This window comes from Geotrypetes seraphini, chromosome 10 (assembly GCF_902459505.1).
Source record: "Geotrypetes seraphini chromosome 10, aGeoSer1.1, whole genome shotgun sequence".
NCBI lineage: Eukaryota > Metazoa > Chordata > Amphibia > Gymnophiona > Dermophiidae > Geotrypetes > Geotrypetes seraphini.
The window spans coordinates 98881284-98903493 of record NC_047093.1 but is presented as its reverse complement, the minus strand read 5'-3'; the positions used below and the strand labels follow the sequence as shown (position 1 = coordinate 98903493).

At 43.9% G+C, this 22210-nt stretch overlaps 1 protein-coding gene across 1 annotated transcript in view; it reads left to right on the top strand.

Annotated features, from left to right (window-relative positions):
* LOC117367372 (inter-alpha-trypsin inhibitor-like) overlaps positions 1-22210 on the top strand; it is a 35513-nt gene that overhangs the window by 1422 nt on the left and 11881 nt on the right. Inside the window, exons 2-3 of the mRNA XM_033959823.1 lie at positions 4199-4208; positions 17939-18112. Coding sequence (XP_033815714.1) covers positions 4199-4208; positions 17939-18102 — 174 coding nt within the window. The 3' untranslated portion in view covers positions 18103-18112. The remainder of the gene's footprint in view (positions 1-4198; positions 4209-17938; positions 18113-22210) is intronic.

The following is a 22210-nucleotide window of genomic DNA, read 5'->3' as shown; positions in this document are numbered from 1 at the left end:
TTTATGAGAGGGGGGAACAAACACATATTATATGAGAGGGAGGGGGCAGGGATCTTGGGGGGGAGGAGGGGGAAAAGTATAGAAAGTACAGCATCTATCACCCACACTCTGTATGCAAACTGCTTTATTGTATCGGTTGGCAGGGGCAAAAGAGTTCTAAGTACTTGCAAAGGGGTGCAGCAAAATAGTTGTTCAATGCCCATCTTTATAAACTGGTATAGGTGAGAGCCAAATTTATAATAGAGTGGTCCCAGGGCTAGGTGCCTAAGCTTATCAAAATCTGAATTTTTCCTTTTATATTTCCATAGACCCCAGTGAATCAGAATATCAGTAGCCCATTTGCACCATTCATTTATGTTAAAAGGCATAGGGCCCATTTTCTCCACTATTTTTTCAGTGTCACTGTCTTTCATATAGTCCTGCAGCAGAACTGTTACTGGTGCTATAGGTTCATTTAGAAGGGTCACCATAACCTCCCTGTCACTCTAGGTATTGCTGTGGCACAATGAACTTTCCTCCTTTGTGTTGGTCTGATTTTCCTGTTCAGGGTCTGTGTTCTGTTTCCCTTTTTCCTACCCTACTACAAAAACTTCCTTGTGGTTTTGTTTCTGTAATACATATTGGGGCACAGCACTAACCTGTCCTTGTGAAGCCAGTTTAGACTTTAAATATTTCATTTCTGCCTCAGTCGCTTCTAATTGTTCATTAACAAATAAAAAGAAATTGGTAGATTGAACAATTTAGGCTCATAGCATGGAGATATTCATTTGTGCCTCATCTAAATCTTTGGACAAATGATTGCACTGAGTGGCCAGGTCAGTATTTTCCTGTCTCATGCTGAGTTCCTTTCATATGCCTTGGATGAAAAGGCACTTTTGTTCGTTTATTTTCTTTCTGAATTCTTAAGAATGATTAATCATTTGTTTTTGAATATTGTACCATGTGCTTTTTTGGAAAATTACCTTCATATGGACCTCTTTTTCTCTCAAAATATTTCTATATAATAGCTGTGAGTTTTTAAAAAAATCAAAGGCATCCATATTTGAAGCTGCAAAAGTCTGCCTTGTTACTTGGTCTTTGTTCATATATTTATATGGCCATAGAAATGGCCCTGTCTAAGTGTGTAGTCTTTGATTTTGAAATGCTCCCACCCATGTAGGAGGGAGACTTTGGTGATAGGTTGAAAAATGGGGTTAAGCGAGTTAGGTCAGAGTTGCCAGCATGACGCACTTATGTCCCTACTTTGAATACAAAGGTTACTACCTGAAATTCCCAGGCAGAAGTTTAGCAGGTAAAAATATAAGAAAGTTGATAGAAGAACAGGGTTGCCAGCTGTCAGTTATGGCCCAACATACATTGATGCTTCCACCAAGACAGAGACTGGCAGTAAATAGAATTAAAAGCACAGTTACAAAAAGGTAAAGTTGTTAGTACAGATGAGGGGTGTTTTAATTGAGTGACTGTTTAACTTCATACCAAATGCAAAACAGTTGGATTCTCTAGCATTCTCTTCAGAGCAGCTCAAATATTAAACCAAATATTATGGCATGTAACACTCTGACAAGCCTATAACAACAGATCAGGAAATGCAAACCGCATTGCACCAGGCACAGGTAAAAATAAAATCAAGGATTAATACAGAGCCTGTTGATAAGGGAAAATCTCTAAAACCCAATTTTGATTCCTATCTCACTCTAATCAATCAAAACTGCACAAGGACTTTTGAGTGTAAAATACAATCTCTCGCCTTGTCTATGCAGTATATATTATACTTAGTGCACAGTGCCCTCAAGAAAATTAAATTTACCTACTGTAGCTTGAAAGCCTCTAGGAGGGACAAAGACAAGTTGCTAAAATGTAAGGTTGCGGCCCTACAATCCGCCAGAGGTTCAGGATTCAATACCCTCAAAGAGGTTCAGTAGGAAGTGAAATTAATGACACTGATAGCCAACAGTGGTTGCATAAAGAATATATTGTGTAAAAATAGGCTTAATATTACAGAGATACCATATACATGCTTGGTACTAAAGTACAGAAAAATATTCTATTATAGAGATAGAAATAAGCTTTTATAAATACAGAGTAGATTTAGATACTGCTTCTGTGTGTGTAAATGAGAGGAAAAGGACAGTTTGCCTGCATGAATGTGTGTCTGTCTTAGGTCTGAATGATAGGTGTATAGGTGGGAATAGGCTGAAAGGGAAAGAGGGAATTCAGCAAGACAGGAGGAAGCCAGAGGGACCAGAGAAAGAGAGAGAGGTGGTTAAGAAAGGAGGCTTTTATAGGTTGGAATATTATTCTAAAAATAGAATCTATTGTTGTATTTCCCAGTATCTTTCTGTTCATAATTTGGAAACTGTTTGAAACAATGGTAAGCTTAATTGATAAGGAAGGTGTGACACTTACAGGAATGGTAGATGGAATTAGTCTGTCTAGCTTCAGGAGCTAGAGTCAGATTTATAAACGGCTCCTTTTACAAAGATGCGTTAGGGCCTTAACGCACGGAATAGCGCGCGCTAGCCGCTACTGCCTCCTTTTAAGCAGGCGGTAGTTTTTCAGCTAGCGCACGCTATAGCACATGCTAATTCAGTGCGTGCGCTAAAAACGCTAGTGCATCTTTGTAAAAGGAGTCCTTAATGTCAGATTTTTATAATGTCCCATAGACCTTTGCTGACAGCTAGCAATGTAAGGCTGGGCTGACACCACCTTCTGAGTTAGCTTACAGAAGGGAAAACTGAGGAGGGTGCTATTCTACAGAAGGGGAGGAGTTTCAGGTTCTTAAAGTGACACTCATTTGCAGTTCACGGGAAGTGGGAACCAACAGCTCAAGTACAGACTTCTGTGTATCTATAACAGAACTGCTCTGCATCCACTGTTGGATGAGGGGAACTTCTGTAGATGCAGAATTTATGTTTGCATTTACACTGTAATTGTCAAGTGTACAGAATCAGGAATCAATATGTTTTATATTAGAGCTCCAGGTTATATAATTTAACTGCAATACATTTTGTTGAGTATAACTAGTGTCTGCAGATCATTTTTTTCCTAATATATAGCCTGAGAAAATAAGTTGCATTTTATTCTTCAGGCAACCACTTAGTCAATGTTCTGATCTTCCAACCCCGTTTCTTGACCAGAGTTTTGAGGTGGTCCTTCCTTTTGGTTTCCTTGTGGGGAAGGAAGCATTATTTTATTTCTCACATCAGGCACAGACTGCCTTGAACCATCCTTGTCTGACAAGTATTGTGTTCCTGAACGTATTCTCATACTGATCAAATCAGACAAGGACAGAGAGCATCAAGATAAGGCTGCTGCAGAGCAAGGACTTGCCCTGACCCATTAATTGAGAGGCACTGTTTTAGAGAGAGCATGTTGTTGAGGCACAGGCCCACCCAGAACACTGGATTCACGATAGTCATCTTACTCCACCCTACTCCTGGAACAGCTCGATACTCCAGTTTCCATTAAATTGGGTTTGAAGTGTTGCAGCATATGGAGTAATAAACAGCCTGCAAAAGCGAGGGGGAAAAGGGGAGGTAATCTTCTCTTATTCCCATCTTTCTTTCAATGTGCTGACCTACAAACAGATTTCAATAACCCAGTTGTTATAATAGAGTAAGCTGTCTCTTTATGATGCTGCTGTTGAAGTGAATGGCAGAGTGACTGAATTATTTTAGGGACAGAGGGGGACAGTGGCATAGTAAGGGAGTGGTGGGGGTCCCAGGCGCCATCTTGGTGGGGGCGCCAGCACCTCTCTGCCCCCCAACACACCACATTTGAGCCCTCCCTTTCTCCCCATACCTCTTTAAATTTACACTAGCGCAAGCATCTTCTATAGCCTGCTGCTTGCGCCAGCCTGGCTCCCCCTCTGAAATCACTTCTGGGTTGCGGGGCCAGGAATTGAGACAGAGTCAGAGGGAAAGCCAACACTGGTGCGAGCAGCAGGACGGAAAAACTGCTCATGCTGGTGAGGGGGAGGGAGGGCACGAGTGTGGCATGGAGGGCACAGAAAGAGCAGGACAGAGAGGAGGACACGAGGGGGTGCCTCCAACCCTCACTATGCCATTGGAGGGGGAGCTAAGTGGTGTGGAGAAGGAAGAAGAGAAGCTACAGATAAAATGGGTAAAAAGCATGAAAAATGCAAAAAAGAATGATATAATCAACATTTTCATACATATTTAATTTCTTTTTCTTACAGACAACTCAAAGTACGTATATAATAATAATATTTCATTGGAAGAGGTGAGTATGTGGGCATATAGATGTACACAAACATGCAAGCTTCCTGAATCTAAAAAAGAGAGAGGTTTTATGAACAAATACCACACTAAATCTGTCTTAAGCATAAGGATGTAATTAGAAGAGAGAAATATGAAAAGGGTTTTGGATTCAACAGAAGCTCAAGGTGAGTTACCTACTTCACCTCAATGCATTTCCCTATCCCTGCAATCTTAAATCTAAAGAGCCCTTTTACTAAATATAGGGTTACCATATGGCTCCAAGAAAAGGAGGATGGATTGAGACTTCTGGTTTTTTTTACCTCCACTGAAAGCAATGGAAGTAAAACCTGGCTGTCTCAATCCGTCCTTCTTTTTCTGGATCCATATGGTAACCCTAGAGTTAAGCACTAGCACACACTTGACGCAGGAAAAACAGCCTGCCACAGTAAAGTATTTTTAGTACTTTGCCTCTTAGCATATAGTAATCACATGAAATTTTAAAAAAATCATTTGTAGAGGGCAAAAAATGGGCATGAATACTTTATCCAGCTAGTGTACTAACATTACCATGTGCTGTGTAATGCAGATTTAACAGAGGAACACTTATAGCCTGTTTTACAAAGCCACGTGACAACAGCTCCAAAGCTTTCTAAACCTCTATGAGCTTCGGGGCTGTTACCGCGCAGGAGCCGCTAGCGCAGCTTTGTAAAACAGGCCCTTAGTGCCTCTTAAATAAGATGTGGTTAGTGCTCCCATGTTTGTTTGTTTGTTTTGGGGTTTGTTTTTTTTTGCAAGTCCTGTGTGCTAATTGAAAATTTAACACGGGACCTGCAAATATTAAAAAAAGAAAAATCCCTATTTTACTGCCACAATAAAAATAGGCATGGGGGAAATTCTTTTTTTTTTTTAATCTTTATTCATTTTAAAGCCAACAATAAGTGCAATATATTAACAAACATTTTACATTTGAAACAGCACTTAATACAATCAAATCATTTTTCATAAGGTATATACAGTATATCTCTTCCCCCCCCCTTTATATCACTTAGAAACTTTCAAGAAAGAATATAAATGATCTTACATAAATTGCAATCAAATAATAAATTATATTAAAGATATATTAGAAAATTGTGTTGCCGCGAAACTGATTGCAGCAAGGGAATCTCCCTGCCACGATCAACTGAGTGGCAATGACCCCACCCCCGACACTCCGCAGCAGGAGGAATGCCCAATTCCTCCTGTAGCCACTCCCAAACTCCCCTCGAATTCCCCTGGCAGGAGTGATGCCCACTCCCTCCTGCTAGAACCCCCAAAACAACCCCTCCAATCACAATAGGCAGGAGGGATGCCCACTCCCCAGTAGCCCCTCCCCAAACCATGACGCTCCCTTTTTACAAAAGCGTGGAAGAGGTTTATAGCTTCGGCTGGCACGCTGAATACTCTGCGCTGCTCCGACAGTCATAGAGTTCTTATGAGCATTGGAGCAGCACAGAGCATTCAGCGCACCGGCCAACACTAAAAGCCTCTTCCACATTTTTGTAAAAGGGGGTAGTTAGGCACTTTGGATTAGGCGCCTATTTTTTTTATAGAATCATGTTTTGAGTTAGGCATCTAACTTTCAATTAAGTCCAATTAAAGCCAATTATGATGTGTTAAGTGCCAGTTATCAGCTCTCTGAGTCACCTAACTTTGTCGTTTTGAAAATGAACTAGTGCACTACTTTCAATGCATATTCATTGGGGAAATACTGAAAACCCGACTGGAATACGGCTCTCGAGGACCGGAGTTACCTACCCCTGAACTAGGGCCTAATGCTTAAACTTATAAGCAAAAAGTGGGTGGCTAAGGGGTGGAGCTAAGATGGGGCAAACAAATTACATGGTTAGCATTGATCTCCAGTACTTGCGAAATTAATTACAGACTTAAAGTATATGCAACATATATTGGAATCATAAGAAATAGATCACTTTTGGGGGTCTTCCAGGCAGTGGCATAGTGAGGGGGGGCAGTCCACTCGTGCGCCATCTTGCTAGGGGCGCAGGCAACCCTCCTCCTTTCAGCTCCCCATGCTCCTGCTCCTACTTTGCTTGCCCCTTGCCTTCCCCAGTACATTTTACTTCTCCAATGTGAGCAACATTGCTGCCCGCATCAGTGCTCTCTTTGACATCACTTCCGGGTCTTGCGCCTAGGAAGTGATGTCAAAGGACAAGCCAACACCAATACAGGCATGCTACTTGTGTCGAAGCTAAAAAGGTATGGGGAATGAGAAGGGGCGCAGCAGGGGGACCTAGGAAGAGAGCGGTAGGGGCGCCACAACCCCAGACACCTTTCACCCTTGCTACAGCACTGCTTCCAGGTACTTGTAACTCAGCCTGGCCACTGTTGAAGACAGGATGCTGGGCTCACTGGATCTTCCTCTTATTTTGCATGACTTTTCTTATGTTCAGTTATTTAACACAAGTAAGCAGCGACAACAGCAGCAGTCATAAGACTGTGTGTTACTTTGTGCTCACCTTCCTTTGTATTTCCTGCCTAAAGGAAAGGTCACTCAGGAGGAGGAAGAGGTTGGGCTTTTGAATATTCACTGAATCAAATGCCATGCTGTCTGTCACTATCACTATCACTATCACTACCATTGTTGTAACTATTCATTTTACACAGTGCTTGATATATACTCTAGCGATTGCGATTATATGCGATTTCCTAAAACTGGAATTACCCCCACCTCCCGGACCTCCCCGGACCTTACCTGGTGGTCTTGCGGTCTTTTGGGGCAGGAGAAATCTTCCTATGCTCCTGCCCCGTGCTGATCACTCATCCAAAATGGTTGCCCTGAGTTCCCGTCACTACAGGAACTCAGGGCAGCCATTTTGGATAAGTCATCTGCACGAGGCAGGAGCATAGGAAGATTGCTCCTGCCCCGAAAGACCGCTAGACAACCAGGTAAGGTCTGGGATGCTGGGGGGAAGGCAGAACAGAGGCGGGGGTGGGTCAGAGTTAGCCCAAAAGTTATTCACAAATTTTCAATATTCGTGGGCCAGCTCTGCCTCTAACCCTTGCGAATATTGAGGGAGGAGTGTATATGGCATTTTAAAATGAAATTTCTTTTGATGTATTTATTTCTGGTACAATATTAGGCACCAAGGAATGCTAACAGTTTACAGGTATGGTTGCAAAAGTGTCTACAGACTTCTCTAAACATATGAGGAAATGGATAGGATTTGATATACCCAGGGTTACCAGATTTTGCATCTGGAAAAAGAAGATGCATGGCCATTCCCCATTCCCCCAAACCCCAGCCCAAGCAAATCTCGTTCCTTTGGGCCAAGTCTGGAGTGCAATTGCGTATTGTCCCAAACTCAGCAATTTCAAACTCACAGTTCTGCATTCAGTAGTGCTTGATAGCAAAATGCACATCCATTTAATTCAAGTTCCTGGAACAGCTCTTCTGGAATCATCTCTTCCTGAAACTCCACCTGCTCCTCCTGGGTTGGTGCTGCAAACTCTGTAGAAGAACCAGCTTCCTCTACTTCCATCAGGTCTAGGCCATTACCCTGATTTGAGCTGGGAAACTGCTCCATGGGGAGAGGCCTGTTCCTCCTCCCTATCTTCTCCAACAGCTTAGAGAAATCTGTAGGCTTTTCAAGGGAAGAGCCACGCCCTACCCTGCCTGAGCTTTCTCTAGCTTGTGGCTCTCTTGGGCTCCCACGGTGGTTGTCAGGGAGACTGCAAGACTTCCTATAAACAGGACTGGATTTAAAGCCTATGTTTCTAGGTGTGTTAAAAGGTACGGTGACTGGGGAGGTTTTCCATATCCTTCCATTCTGGGTCTGACCAATCATCAGGCTGTTCTATCTGGCTCTGTGGTTTAGCCTGTGAAGACCGCTTTCTGAGTTTACCTCTACCTTTTCTATGCAATTTCACTGGGACCACAGCAGGCACAGAGCCTGACTGGTCACATTAAATATGGATGCGATGTGATGACATCGAATGCATGTGCGCGTATGTGTGATGTCACCACATCACATTCGTGCATGCACATACGCACTCTAGATTCGGCAACTTTTCAAAACCCGGACAAAGAGCCATGTTTTGAAAAACCGTCCGGACACCTCGACAATCCTCTAAAAAGAGGACATGTCCAGGTAAATCTGGATGTCGGGTAACCCTAGATTAGGGCTGCCCAAATCCAGTCCTCGAGATCTACTGGCAGGCCAGATTTTTAGGATATCCACAATGAATATGCATGAGAAAGATTTGCATACCAAGAAGGCAGTGCAGGCAAATCTCTCTCATGCATATTCATTGTGGATATCCTGAAAACCTGGCCTGCTAGTAGATCTCAAGGACTGGATTTGTGCCGCCCTGATCTAGATATACCTTCTTTCTGTGGTTATAATCACAGCAGTTTACAGTTTACATATTATATACAGGTACCTAGGGTAATGGAGGGTTAAGTGATTTGTCCAGAGTCACAAGAAGCTGAAGTAGGAATCAAACCTGGTTCCCCAACTTCTCAAGCTGTTGAACTAACAATTAAGCTACTTCTCCTTTCCAATGTTAGAAGAGGCCTAACATTTACAGCAATGAGCTAAACAGGAAACCCAGGACTCAAATATCGCTTTTTCCACTAAAGTTCCTTTTTCATCCTGGGCCAGTTATTTTATCTCCCATTGCCTTCAATAGAAATATAATAATAATAATAATAATTTTATTTCTTATATACCGCTATACCCTAAGTTCGAAGCGGTTTACATTGAGGGTCGTGTCTAGAGGAGTGTGTGGCGCAGTGGTTAGATCTACAGCCTCAGCACCCTGGGGTTGTGGGTTCAAACCCCGCACTGTTCCTTGTGACCCTGGGCAAGTCACTTAATCCTCAATAGCCCCAGGTACGTTAGATAGATTGTGAGCCCACCGGGACAGAGAGGGAAAAATGCTTGAGTACCTGATTGTAAAAACCGCTTAGATAACCTTGATAGGCGGTATATAAAATCCTAATAAAACTTGAAACTTGAAAAACTAGAGAGAGTACAATGTTAACAATAGGATACAGGATAGTGAGCAGGTACTGGGGGTGTTTACAATAAGGTACAGGATATTATCAAGTGAACAGCTACAGGATGTTTACAATAAGATACAGGATATTACACTAAGATATAGGATGATACAATATGAACAGTATACAAGAGATCAATGCTGTTTACAGCTAGATATATACAGTGTGCGTAAGAGAGGTGTACAGCATTAAGCGTTGGGGGAAGGACTTTTGAGGGGGATTATAACTGTTAGGGGGGGAGAGCTTAGGTGGTGTTGAAGAGACGGGTCTTCAGAGATTTTCTGAAGTCAACGTATGATGTGGCTTCGAGTATTGGTTTTGCTAGCCATGTGTTCAGTTGGGCTGCCTGGAAAGAAAGCATTCTGTTTAGGTACTTCTTGTAGTGACATGATTTCAGGGGTGGGTAAATAAAGAGGTTTGTTCTGCAGGAGGTCTTTTTTGGGCAGTAGGTGAGGAATTGGGAAGCTAGGTAAGTTGGTAGCATCCCAAAGATTGCTTTGAAGCTGATGCAGGCAAACTTGAAAAGTATTCTGGATATAGATCATAAGCTCCTTGGGGAAGGGACATTTCAAACTTAATACATATTCAGAGTTGCCAAGATGGACAACCCATTCAGTAGGAGGTTTAGGGCCTGCCTCCAGCCCAGCCTACTGCATTCATAGTTCTGCCTAGCCCTACTCATGACTCCACCTATCTCTACACCAGTGGTCTCAAACTTGCGGCCTGCCAGGTATTATTTGGAGGCCCTCGGTATGTTTATCGTAATCACAAAAGTAAATAAAACAGTTTCTTGATCATTGTCTCTTTAGCTATAAATAACAATCTTATTATTAAGACTTAGCCAAAAGGAAAGATTTATAGACTATAAGGAGTTTTACCTCATGCAAAATTATCATTTCATTAATAAGACATTAACTATTTTTTCTTAGGCCCTCCAAGTACCTACAAATCCAAAATGTGGCCACTGCTCTACACCTAGTACACACCAATTCATGGCCAGCAGCAAAAGAAGTGGCCTCCCTGTCCAGCAGCAGCATGAAGTGCCTTTATAAAATGTCATCTCTGGCTTCCCGTGGGACTGTAGGAAATGACCACGGAAACCTGGAGACTTGGCAGGTTTGACTTATCGTTGCACAGTGCTGCTATGTTCAGCTAATGAACCATCATTTGCGAACTGCATCCCCTCTGAAAGACTGTACTCTATGCTGTTGCCAGTTGGCACGGTATATCAGATACGGACTTTGAGTATCAGAGAGGAGATAATGCTTGCAAAACTAGTATACTAATACCATAACAATAAACTAATTCAATCCTCTGAAGAGAGCATGCTGAGAAGCCCTAGTATATAACTAATAGGAGAATAGATTGAAGATTTGTTCCCCCATTCTTATACATAGATACTCTGGCAGAAATGACAGCCATAGAGTTGAGTGGCAGAGAACATTATTGAGGTGTTCTAGTTCCCAGCAGCACGGCAGCACATCACTGGGCTCAGTGTCCTTAGTGGAATATGAATTAGTAGAAGCTTTCCTAAGCAGAAAGCCTACATCTCCTTCTTAGTGAAAGAAATGTGAAAATGAAATGGAAGCTTGCATGGATCTTTACTCAGTGCTTATTGACTTATTCTACTTCTTTCTATTACTTATTCTACTTCTTATTCTTTCTATTAAGTTAATATATAGCTTGATAGCATCTCGCTATTCTTTGGGAGTGTTTCACTAAAATGTGCTAAGATTTTGCACTTAGCATGACTTAACAGAAAAAATAAAGCAGAGAGCTGCAACCAATAAACAACGGGATTCAAAAGTAAATCTCAAAGATAAGAAAAAGAAATCCCTAAAGAGTATATACCACAGAAAAATACTATAATATCAGAGCAATGTACTCAAATTACAAAGTTAGAAATATTGTACATATTTATTAATTTAAAATTTGCAAAAATATCACAAAATTTTCATAGAATAGCATACACAGAACACCATACAAACACTACCAACAAACCAGACAAGATATAACAACATATAACATATAACAAGCACTATCAAACCAAGCTGGAAAAGGCCACACAAAAGATCATACAATGATATATAAATATAGCTGTGTTCAAAAGTTCATAAATCACTTAGCTTGAAAGTTCAAAGTCTTCCTGGAACAATGTCCACGAGGAATAAAGCAAGCAAGATGATTGTCGGCCATCCAGAGAGGAAAAAATCAAAAAAACAACATCCCAGGCAGATTAGAGTTCAAATCCAACCTCCATATCACAAAGTGCAGGTGCAAGTGCAAATGTGCTGTCAGTAAAAAGTAAACAGTGCAAACATGCTGTCAGTAAACAGTATAAGTTAGATAATCAAGAAGGTCTCAAACCAAGAGGACAGAGAGCATTTTCAAAATCTTCACAAGCAGAGATGAAATGCCATAACAGGCAACCAATCTTCTAACATCTCCTCACACTTCCTCAACACAGGCCGTGTTTCGATGAAATCTTTGTCAAGAGGAAGAAAGCAACTAAAATAGAATAAAACAAAAGCAAATGTACACTACACTGACATGAGCAGAAACAAAAGCATATCACAGAACACAAAAAATAAACTGACTAATAGCAATGCAAAGAGCAATGCTGAGTACACAGCTGCCACACCCAGCAGAAAAAATTACAACATGCTTTGTGCAGAGGCTATATGGTAATTGATGGACACGTGTCCAATATGTCAGCACGTGGGAGCAGCGAGAGGATGCTTGCAGGGAGAGAGGGCAGAAAGGCTGAAATAGCGGAGAGGGACACAGGAGGCATATAGAAGCGGCGAGAGGAGCGGAGAGCATACAGAGAGGCGGAGGAAGGGGCGGAGAGTGTACAGAGAGGTGGAGAAAGGGGCGGAGAGCATACGGAGAGGCGGAGGAGGTGGAGAAAGGGAGTAGAGAGGAGTGGAGAACATACGGAGGTGGAGGAGGCAGAACAGGGGAGCGGAGAGGAGCACTGAATTCAGGAGCAGAGGAGGAGGCAGACGGGACACGGTGGTAACTCCGCCCACCCCCTGACATCACAGCCGATCTCCCCCATAAAAGGGGACGAGCCAACGGCGCGCAGCTGTTCGGCGAGCGGCAAAGGCGCTCGCCTTAGCGAGAGCGCCTTTGCGAAAGAGCCTTGAGAAGGAGCCAGGAGCCCAGGCCGTCCAGCTGCTAATTCTAAAACATAAACCACAGGTACTTTTCTTCTCTTACTCATTCTTCTCTTCTCTCTCTACTCTTTCAGCTAGCTGCACATCGGGCACCACTTCCACACACCGAGAACTATAGGAAGGAGAAAAGAGAAATGGAGGCAGCAGGAACCCAGCAGAGCTTCCCAGTATACTGCACCGAGTGTCATATGTATGACTACCTCCCCTCCGGGAGGCTGGCGTATATATGCGGTCGGTGTCAGGAACTGGAAAGCCTGAAGAAGGAGGTCGGGAGACTGCAGGTCAAGGTCCAAGAGCTGGAGGGACTCCGCACCTCAGAAGAACCGTGCTGGGCAACTAAAGATCCCACCAGAGAGAGCCACATCGAGGAGCAAGTTAGGGAGCTCGAGAGATTCATCGAGGAGGCTTGCAGGTGGAGGTACGGGATCACCAGCAATACAGACGGTAACCAACAGATGGAGGACAGAATCCATCAGACGCCGGGGAAGAAGGACCTTGCGGAAGAATTGAGCAGACAGAGGAGGTAGAGACCCACCAGAACCCAGAGGGAGATTTAGTGGACCGCACCAAAGATACAGACTTGAGATCAAAAAGGAAGCTGAAGAAGGGGAAATCTGCATTCATAGAAACATAGAAGATGACGGCAGAAAAGGGCTACAGCCCATCAAGTCTGCCCACTCTGCTTACCCACCCCCTGTCTATGCCCTAATGACCCAATTTCCTTATCTTGACCCTCGTAGGGATCCTACATGGGTATCCCATTTATTCTTAAAGTCTGGCACGCTGTCTGCCTCGATCACCTGCACTAGAAGCTTGTTCCAATGATCAACCACTCTCTCTGTGAAGAAATACTTTCTAGTGTCGCCATGAAATTTTCCGCCCCTGAGTTTGAGTGGGTGCCCTCTTGTGGCCGAGGGTCCCTTGAAAAAGAAAATATCATCTTCTACTTCGACACGTCCCGTGAGGTACTTAAATGTTTCGATCATGTTTCCCCTCTCCCTACGTTCCTCAAGAGTGTAGAGCTGCAATTTGTTCAGTCTCTCTTCGTACGAGAGACCCTTGAGCCCCGAGATCATCCTGGTGGCCGTCTGCTGAACCAATTCAATTCTGTGCACATCTTTACTGTAATGTGGCCTCCAGAATTGCACACAGTACTCCAGATGAGGTCTCACCATGGCCCTGACAACGGCATTATGACTTCAGGCTTTCGGCTGATGAAACTTCTATTGATACAACCCAATATCTGCCTTGCCTTAGATGAAGCCTTCTTCACTTGATTGGCAGTTTTCATGTCTGCACTGATGATTACTCCTAAATCTCGTTCTGCTAAAGTCCTAGTTAAAGTTTCTCCGTTCAAGTAGTGGGAGACTCAATCCTGAGAGAAGTGGACAGTCACATAGCAGGAGAGAGAGAGAGGACCGGCTAGTGAAATGTCTCCCGGGGGCAAGAACGAAGGACATCACCGACAGAATCGAGAGGATCCTGGAAGGAGCTGAGACGGAGGAGACAGCAGTGATAATCCACTTTGGAACCAACGATGTCAGCAGAAGAAATTACAACAGGACTACACTAACTGAGCAGTTCAAGATCCTGGGAAGGAAACTGACACTGAGGACAAGGAAGATAGCTTTCTCAGAGATCCTGCTAGTACCGAGGGCGGATGCGAGGAGGCAGACCGAGCTGCAAGCAATAAACGGATGGCTGAGGAGATGGTGCGAAGAGGAAGATTTCCACTTTGTAAGGAACTGGACAACTTTTGGGGGAAAGAGCAAGCTCTACAGGAGGGACGGACTGCACCTGAGCATGGCAGGAACGAGAATGCTGGCAAACAACGTCAAGAACGAAATAGACAAGGCTTTAAACTGAGGAGAAAGGGAAAGCCGACAGTCGATCTGACAACGACGCTTCGGACAATGGTATCAAACAAAGATACTGAGCGGGAAAAATGTAAAGAAGGACTTAAGGGCGAGCGGTAAAAATGTGAAAAAGGACCTGATGGGCCACCGCGGGTGCGGACTGTTGGGCACGATGGACCTCTGGTCTGACCCAGCGGAGGCAACTTCTTATGTTCTTATGTTCTTAATTACTGTACTGAAAACTGCCCTAGCATGCATAAACATGGCTGCAATTAGAATGATGCACTAAATACTTCCTATTAAGGAGGCACCCATTTTCCACCCAGAACCAGTGACGTACCAAGGGGGGGGGGGGGGCGGTCCGCCCCAGGTGCACGGCTTGGGGGGGTGCATAGCTGGCCAGGTCCTCCAGCCCTTCCTTTCCCCCGGCTGTGCCGCTACAATCCGACATCAATTCAGACGTCGGAGAGGACGTTCCGGGCCAGCCAGGCAATGATTGCCTGGTCCGGAACGTCCTCTCCGAAGTCGGAATTGACGTCGGGAAGACTTCTTGTCAGTGGGTGGAGGTAAGATTGCAGGCGCGGACCGAGAGAAAGGAAGGGGAGAGGCGCTTTTTTTTTCTGCGGTAGGTAGTGCAGGATGTAGGCAGGCTGGCTTTAGCACAGCAGGAAGGGAGGGAGATAGGTAGGCAGACAGGCAGGCTGGCTTTGGGGTGGAGAAAATCTGGTAGGCAGTGGGGGGGGGACATGAGGCCCTGGGGGCACTAAGGACACGGGAAGGAGGCACTGGGGGCACCATGGACACAGGAAGGAGGCACTGGGGGCACTATGGACATGGGAAGGAGGCACTGGGGGCACTAAGGACACAAGACGGGGCACTGGGGGCACTATGGACACAGGAAGGAGGCACTGGGGGCACTAAGGACACAGGATGGAGCACTGGGGGCACCATGGACACAGGAAGGAGGCACTGGGGGCACTATGGACATGAGAAGGAGGCACTGGGGGCACTAAGGACACAAGACAGGGCACTGGGGGCACTATGGACACAGGAAGGAGGCACTGGGGTACTATGGACACAGGAAGGAGGCACTGGGGGCACTAAGGACACAGGACGGAGCACTGGGGGCACTATGGACACAGGAAGGAGGCACTGGGGGCACCATCAACACAGGAAGGAGGCACTGGGGGCACTAAGGACATGGGAAGGAAGGAGGGAGGGAATATAAAGGGACAATTGTTGGGCCTGAGTGCAGAAAGAAAGAAATGAAAGAAAGGATACACAGTCAATTAATAGATGTCCCCTTTTGATGAAAAAAATAAATGGTCACATTACCTCTGACTTACTTTTTCTGCAGCAGAGTCGGCAGCTGCGCTGAGATGCAGGAAGGTCCCATGATGACTCATCTGCCTGCTCTGCTCCGGAAGAAGTTAGTTACGTCAGAAGGAGTGGACCCGGCAGACGGAGTCATTGCGGGACTTTGCCATAACTCCCTGCGTCTGCCGGGTCCACCCCCTCCGACGTAACTTACTTCTTCTGGAGCAGAGCCAGCATACAAGTCATCGTGGGACCTTCCAGCATGCGGCTGCCGAGTCCACTCCAGAGCAAGTACGTCGGAGTGGGGTGGACTGGCAGCCGGCAGCTACAGTCATCGTGGGACCTTGCTGAATGAAGGGAGAGAAAGGAGCAAGATTGCTGGAATGGAAAAGTGGTGGAGGGAAAGAAAGGGGGTAGGGTGGTATGGAAGGGTGGTGCTGATAGAATTGATGTACAGAGAAAGGGGAGAGACATAAGGGGATATTGGAGGGAAAGAGAGGGGGCAGATGCTGATTGAAAAGGGGTGGATGGCGAGAGAAAGGGAAGACATTGGATGGTAGTGGGGAGTATATGTTGGATGGAAGTGCAGATGGGAGAGATAAGGGAGCAAATGCAGGAAGGAAATGGGAGGAGAGAAAGAGAGGAGCAGACGCTGGATGGAAGTGGACAGAGAGAGAAGGTACTAGATGGAAGGGTTGGAGAAAGAGGGTACATGATGGAAGGAGGGGATAAATAAAAGGAGGGCACATGATGGGGAGAAAAGGATTGAGTTAGGGAAACACTGGAGGAGTGAGGGAAAGAGGTGGCAGTAAAAAAGGACATTGATGAGAGGGTAGTAAGAACGTAATCTAGACAGATGCAGAAAATAAATTGAAAAGGAAAATGAGGGGAAAAAGGGAAAGGGATTGCAGAGGAGAGGTGTGGGAGAGGGAAGGAAAGGAGAGAGATGCCAGACCAATGGGGGTGAAAGGAGATGGAAGGGGGAGGCATACAGTTTCTGGAAGGGACATAGATGGAGAGAAGATGCCATATAGGGGAAAAGAGACGGCAGACAGTGGATGGAAGGAAGAGAGTTACAAGAAGATGAGGAAAGCAGAACCCACAGAAGACAAAGGTAGAAAGAAAATTTCTATTTATTTATTGCTTTAGGAGACATGTGTCACTGTTTCTGTGGTGCACTGTATGCAGAGTCCAGCTTCTTACTGGTTCAATTTAACCTTTGTCTATGTATTTCTATTTCATCCCCCCCTTTTACAAAACTGTGGAGCGTTTTTTAGCGCCAGCCGTGGTGGTAGCAGCTCTGATGCTCAGAATTCTATGAGCATCAGAGCTGTTACCACCGTGACTAAAATCCACACTACAGTTTTGTAAAAGAGGGAGGGGTTAGTTTGTGATTACATATTCCATACTAGGCAAAGGTGTTTTGTGTGTTCGAAAGACATGGTTTTTTGTTAGGATTGACTGCAGGATTGATCTGTACTAGTCTGGCTTGTTTAGTTTTACAATGGGTGTATTGCTGTTGTACTGCTCACTGCAGTATGTAAAATGCTGCCTTTTCCTAGGTACTCATGTGTGACATGTGGCTTGTTACTAAAAATCATGTTTTTCGTACAGATGGGGGTGTGTCAAGAAATGATGGGCCTCGGGTGTCACATATGCTAGGTACTAGCAGTAACCAACACAGATATATTGAAAACCAATGTACGTGAATAAAACTCTTTCAATTGGAGACTGTTATAGTAGAAAGATGTTGCAGTTGTACAATTATGCAGAAATAATGTGAAGCCAGTGGAGCTCAATGTTTGCTCAAAAGGAAGGAAAAAGCCTCAGAACGGGCCCTCCCACCGCCACAAAGGTGGATATAAAGGTGGTTGAGCGGTAACCTCACAGGCAAAACCTTCGTTTGAAAATGAGCACTAAAACACTTGGGCAAAAACTGTGCTTCACATACAAAAGATTTTTTGACAGAGGAACGAATCCCACTTATCTTAATGCTGTTTTAGTGCTCATTTTCAAACGAAGGTTTTGCCTGTGAGGTTACCGCTCAACCACCTTTATATCGGTGGCGGTGGGAGGGCCCATTCGGAGGCTTTTTCCTTCCTTTTGAGCAAACATTGAGCTCCACTGGCTTCACATTATTTCTGCATAATTGTACAACTGCAACATCTTTCTACTATAACAGTCTCCAATTGAAAGAGTTTTATTCACATATGCTAGGTACGCCACTGCCCAGAACCCTCCTAGTTTCTATCTCTAAAACAATATGCAGTTAACACATGAATAAACACATGTTCTTTGCCTTCTCTTTAGATAAATGCAACATGTTCATAAATTATGGGATCTGCCCCAATGCAATTATGCGCTGGGGCTTTAACGTAAATTCAGGAACATGTATTGCCTTCCTATTTGAAGGGGCCCAGGGTAATGGAAACAATTTCGCTACCCAACAGGAATGTAAAGCTGCATGCTGTTAGCACAGTGGAGGTAAGTAACACTTTTCTCCTTCTTCCCAAAGTATACTCGTAGCTCCAGGAACAAGAAAGACAGATTATGCCAATAGATCTAGTCAGCTCACCTTGATTCTTGTTGCATTGCATGGATGTGCATTCATTAGAGTGTATTCGGTTAGTTTGAGCATCATAAAAATGTTAGTATGTGCAAAATTCAGTGTAATAAAAATTAATCAACCAAATTAACATATGTACAATTGATTTATGAGGGTGGTTTGAAAAGTTTGGTAAAAAAGCAAATTAAACATTGTAGTCTCCATCAAGGGCTATACACTTAGGGGCAAATTCTATAATAGACGTCCTAATTGCAGGCAGTGGTAGGCATCCTACAACTGTCTAACCAGCCAATTGGGACACACGTTTTCTTAAAAAAAAAAAAAAAAAAAAAAGCAAACCTTCAGAGGCAGGCCGCCTACACTATAGACAGGGATGCACCTAGGAATGCTTAAGCTCGCCCAAGGCTGGGCATGGTTTCGCCTAGAAGTGGCCTTGGGTGAGCTTAAGCAGCCCTAGGCATCTCCCTAGGGTCACAATAGGTACCAGAAATGTAGGCCAACAAAAAACTGGTCTACATTTCAAATAGATGTGGCCGCTGAGCTGATCGCCACAAGGAAATTTCCCTGCTGTGATCACTTGAGTGGTCGTGGTAGGGAATCTACCCCCCATCAAACTTGGGGGGGTAGATTCCCTACCACGACCACTCAAGTGATCACAGCAGGGAAATTTCCTTGTGACGATCAGCTCAGCGGCCACATCTATTTGAAATGTATTCCAGTTTTTTGTTGGCCTACAACAAATCCTTCCTGCTGGATGCCCACTCCCTCCTGCTGCCAACCCCATTGATCCCCTGAACCCACAACACTCCCCAGACATTCTACAACACCCACAGCCTTTGATATCAGGCCAATCAGTCTTAGGTGACTCCCAGTGCATCTCAGAATACACTGGGGAAGAGGCCTAAGATTCCAGTTGGTTCAGGCGCCTAAGAGCAATCAGGGCCTTAGGCCCCTCCCCGGCACATCCCAGAATGCCCTGGGAAAGGGAAGGCCCACCATTCTGGAAGAGGCATGCCTGCCAGCAGGAAGGTGTGGGCATCCCTCTTGCCATCCATCTCCTACAGGTAAGGGGGGTTGGGAGGTGTCAGGGGGGATGCTGAGGTATGAGGGAGTGACAGGTGTTAGGGAATGTTGAGTGTTTGTGAGTGTTGGGTAGGGCCTTTGGTATCTGGCCAATTGTAGTCTTAGGCCCTTCCTCCAAATAATTGCCCACGCACCATCTTTTCCGTTTACTATGTTCACTCACATTGACCTACTTCTCTTGAAAAAGAGCAACTGATGGCCAATGCCTAACTCCTGCAGCCTACGTTGTGTTCAAAAAATAAAACTCTCTCCACTTACTACCAGGAATGAGGGATTTTTGATCTTTACACCTCATCATAATCCCATAAATTCTCCTTTGCCCCCCTATCCCACGTGTCTTGCTTTTTCTCCACAATTCTCCCTATGCCTCCTAACTCTCTTTCCCCCTTTTTTTCCCTGACCCATCATTCCCCAGTATTTCAAAGGCATGCACGGTTTTGGTGCTACAACTTCCTAGTGTCTCATATCCTCCCCACCCTTACCCTGTAGTGAGAAGAAAATAGAGAGCCAAAACATTTTGACAGTCTTACATAACTATATCATCTTCCATCACACAAAGTAATACAGCCAGAGAATAATATCCAGTTTAGATGTAATTTATAATAATACTCTGCTTGTTGAACTCTGTTCCAAATCAAACAGTTATTTCCTAATCAGCACCAATAACCTTCATTGGTGGGCTGAAGTATCTTCTTTGGCCATTGACACCAAATCAGTACCAAACCCACCCCCAAACAAAATTAAGACCTTCCAAATTCAGATACCATTATGAAGCAAACATACCCATCAAAACCAAAGCTGTGGCAAGTTTTTGGTATCAGGGGAGCAGATTTTTATAAAACAGGCACCAGTGTCGGGTTGAAATACTGGAAGAAAGAGGATGGTTAGACTCAATATAGGCATAGGCAGTCGGTGACAGATTTTTGAGGAGGCTGGGGTGAGGCTAGGACAGGGTAGGATGGAGTGTGGCAGGTCAAGTTAAATCCTTAGGGTGTTGACACCTATGTCAGCATTAAAGGAAAAGTGGGGGCACTTTCGAACACAACAGGGAAGAAACTCTTCATTATGTTACTCTAGTGCAACTGTACTGAATCCATCCTCCATACTTCTGTCACTGATGGTACTATGCACACTGCGCTGTGTATGTCTGGTAGAATTATAGAAATAATGAATAATAATACAGTAGTAGTAATATATTCCATGGAATTATGTGCCAAAAATGGCATTGTAACCAAAATTTGGTGTTCAATGGGAAAAATAAAATGATTTGGCTATCAATGTTTTAGGTACTTTGCCAAATGACTACCAAGCTTAAAATATACTTCCTTTTAGTTTATTATTGAGTTAACAAACATATTTGAATATGTATTAGTTATATTAGCTGTATCTAATAGTGCTGCCAAATTCAGGGAAAAAATTTTTCAATTTGATTTGGCCTATTGAATTGATTTTTCGATTCGATTCATTTTCCTGCTCAATCAGGTGATATATATATATATTTTTTAAATAGCCTGGTAGGTTTATTTTTGTAGCCTCTTCACCCACTCCACCCCCCATTTGCCCTCTGCCCCATGCCAATGCTGTGGTGTAAACAAAACCAAAAAACTTTTCCTCTCTCTGTTAGGTCCTAGCTCATGCTTGATAACTCCAGCAGGATACACATTTCAAATCTGACATAGTGTAATCACAAAATAGAAAATAAAAATAATTTTTTGACCTTTTCTTGTGTGGTCTATTTTATTATTCAAATCATGTTGGTTCCAGCTCTGGTTTCTGTCTGTCTTCTGTTAACTCGCTCACCAATGTCTTCTGTCCATTTGACATTTTCTTCTTTCCCCATACTCACTATTCATCTTTTGTCTCTGTACCTTCCCTTTGAAGAGCTGGCTGCTATGAACTCCTCACAAGTGATCATGCAACGCCTTGTTACTATTCTCGAATTCAAATGGTTTATTTTATCAAAGAAATGCAGTCAAATACAAAAGTTAGTAATTCAAGAAATTGTAACAAAGGAGGAAATTCTGCCCCCTGTAGTGGGCTTTTACAAGGTACAGAAAGTTTCACTCTAACCCTGCTCTCTTTGTGCTTCAACTTTTATACTCAGTACTTGTCATCTCTATAAACCTATAATTTTTTTGCCAAGCTTGCTATCTGACTTTCCTGAGAGTTTTCTTAGCAAATCTGCTTGTTGCATTTAATTTCCCTTGTTGTTATTAGTTTGCATAGCCACACCTTGCCTCCAGTCCCCCTTCCCCCAACTATCCATCCTGCTCTTTGTTTTTGTGAACTGATCATGCCTAAGTTTCATTTTCTTGATAAGGTGTCCTTTTCTGGGAAATTGCATGTTGCATTTCTCTTACTTTCTGTTTCTGCTGTTCAAAATTACACATATACTGATGTGCTTGTAGTCACGTACTGTCTAAAAAGCTAACAGTACATTATATTCTTCAAGACTTCCATCTTGTCTTTGTCCTCCATTTTGTGAACATTCTTTCTTAGTCCCCGCTCGATGATTCCGAATGATCAATGAGAGGACCGTCGCAGGTGTGCAGACATCCATTGGGGTAGCCATGGATGTGGTTCCATGATGCAACATGAGGCTAGTGGTGCTTTTGCTGAAAGCTCATTTTCCCATTGTTCAACAAATGACAGAACACAGCAGCAAATAGTTAGCACAGCCAGAACTCTCAGTGCAGAGAAGATAAGGCCTTTGGCTAAGGTACCAAGCCCTGTAAACCAAGAACTCAAGTTTCCCCACCAAGACCCAATTTAGAAACCACCCTCATAATCTTGTACCAAAAGCTTGGCTAAATCATAAATCATATTTACAGCATTCAATATAATATGTGTGCCATTTCTAATCAAAGTGCAGCATTGAGACTCATTAATAAGTGAACAGACTCCTCAAGCAGTTAACATGCAATCTAATGCTC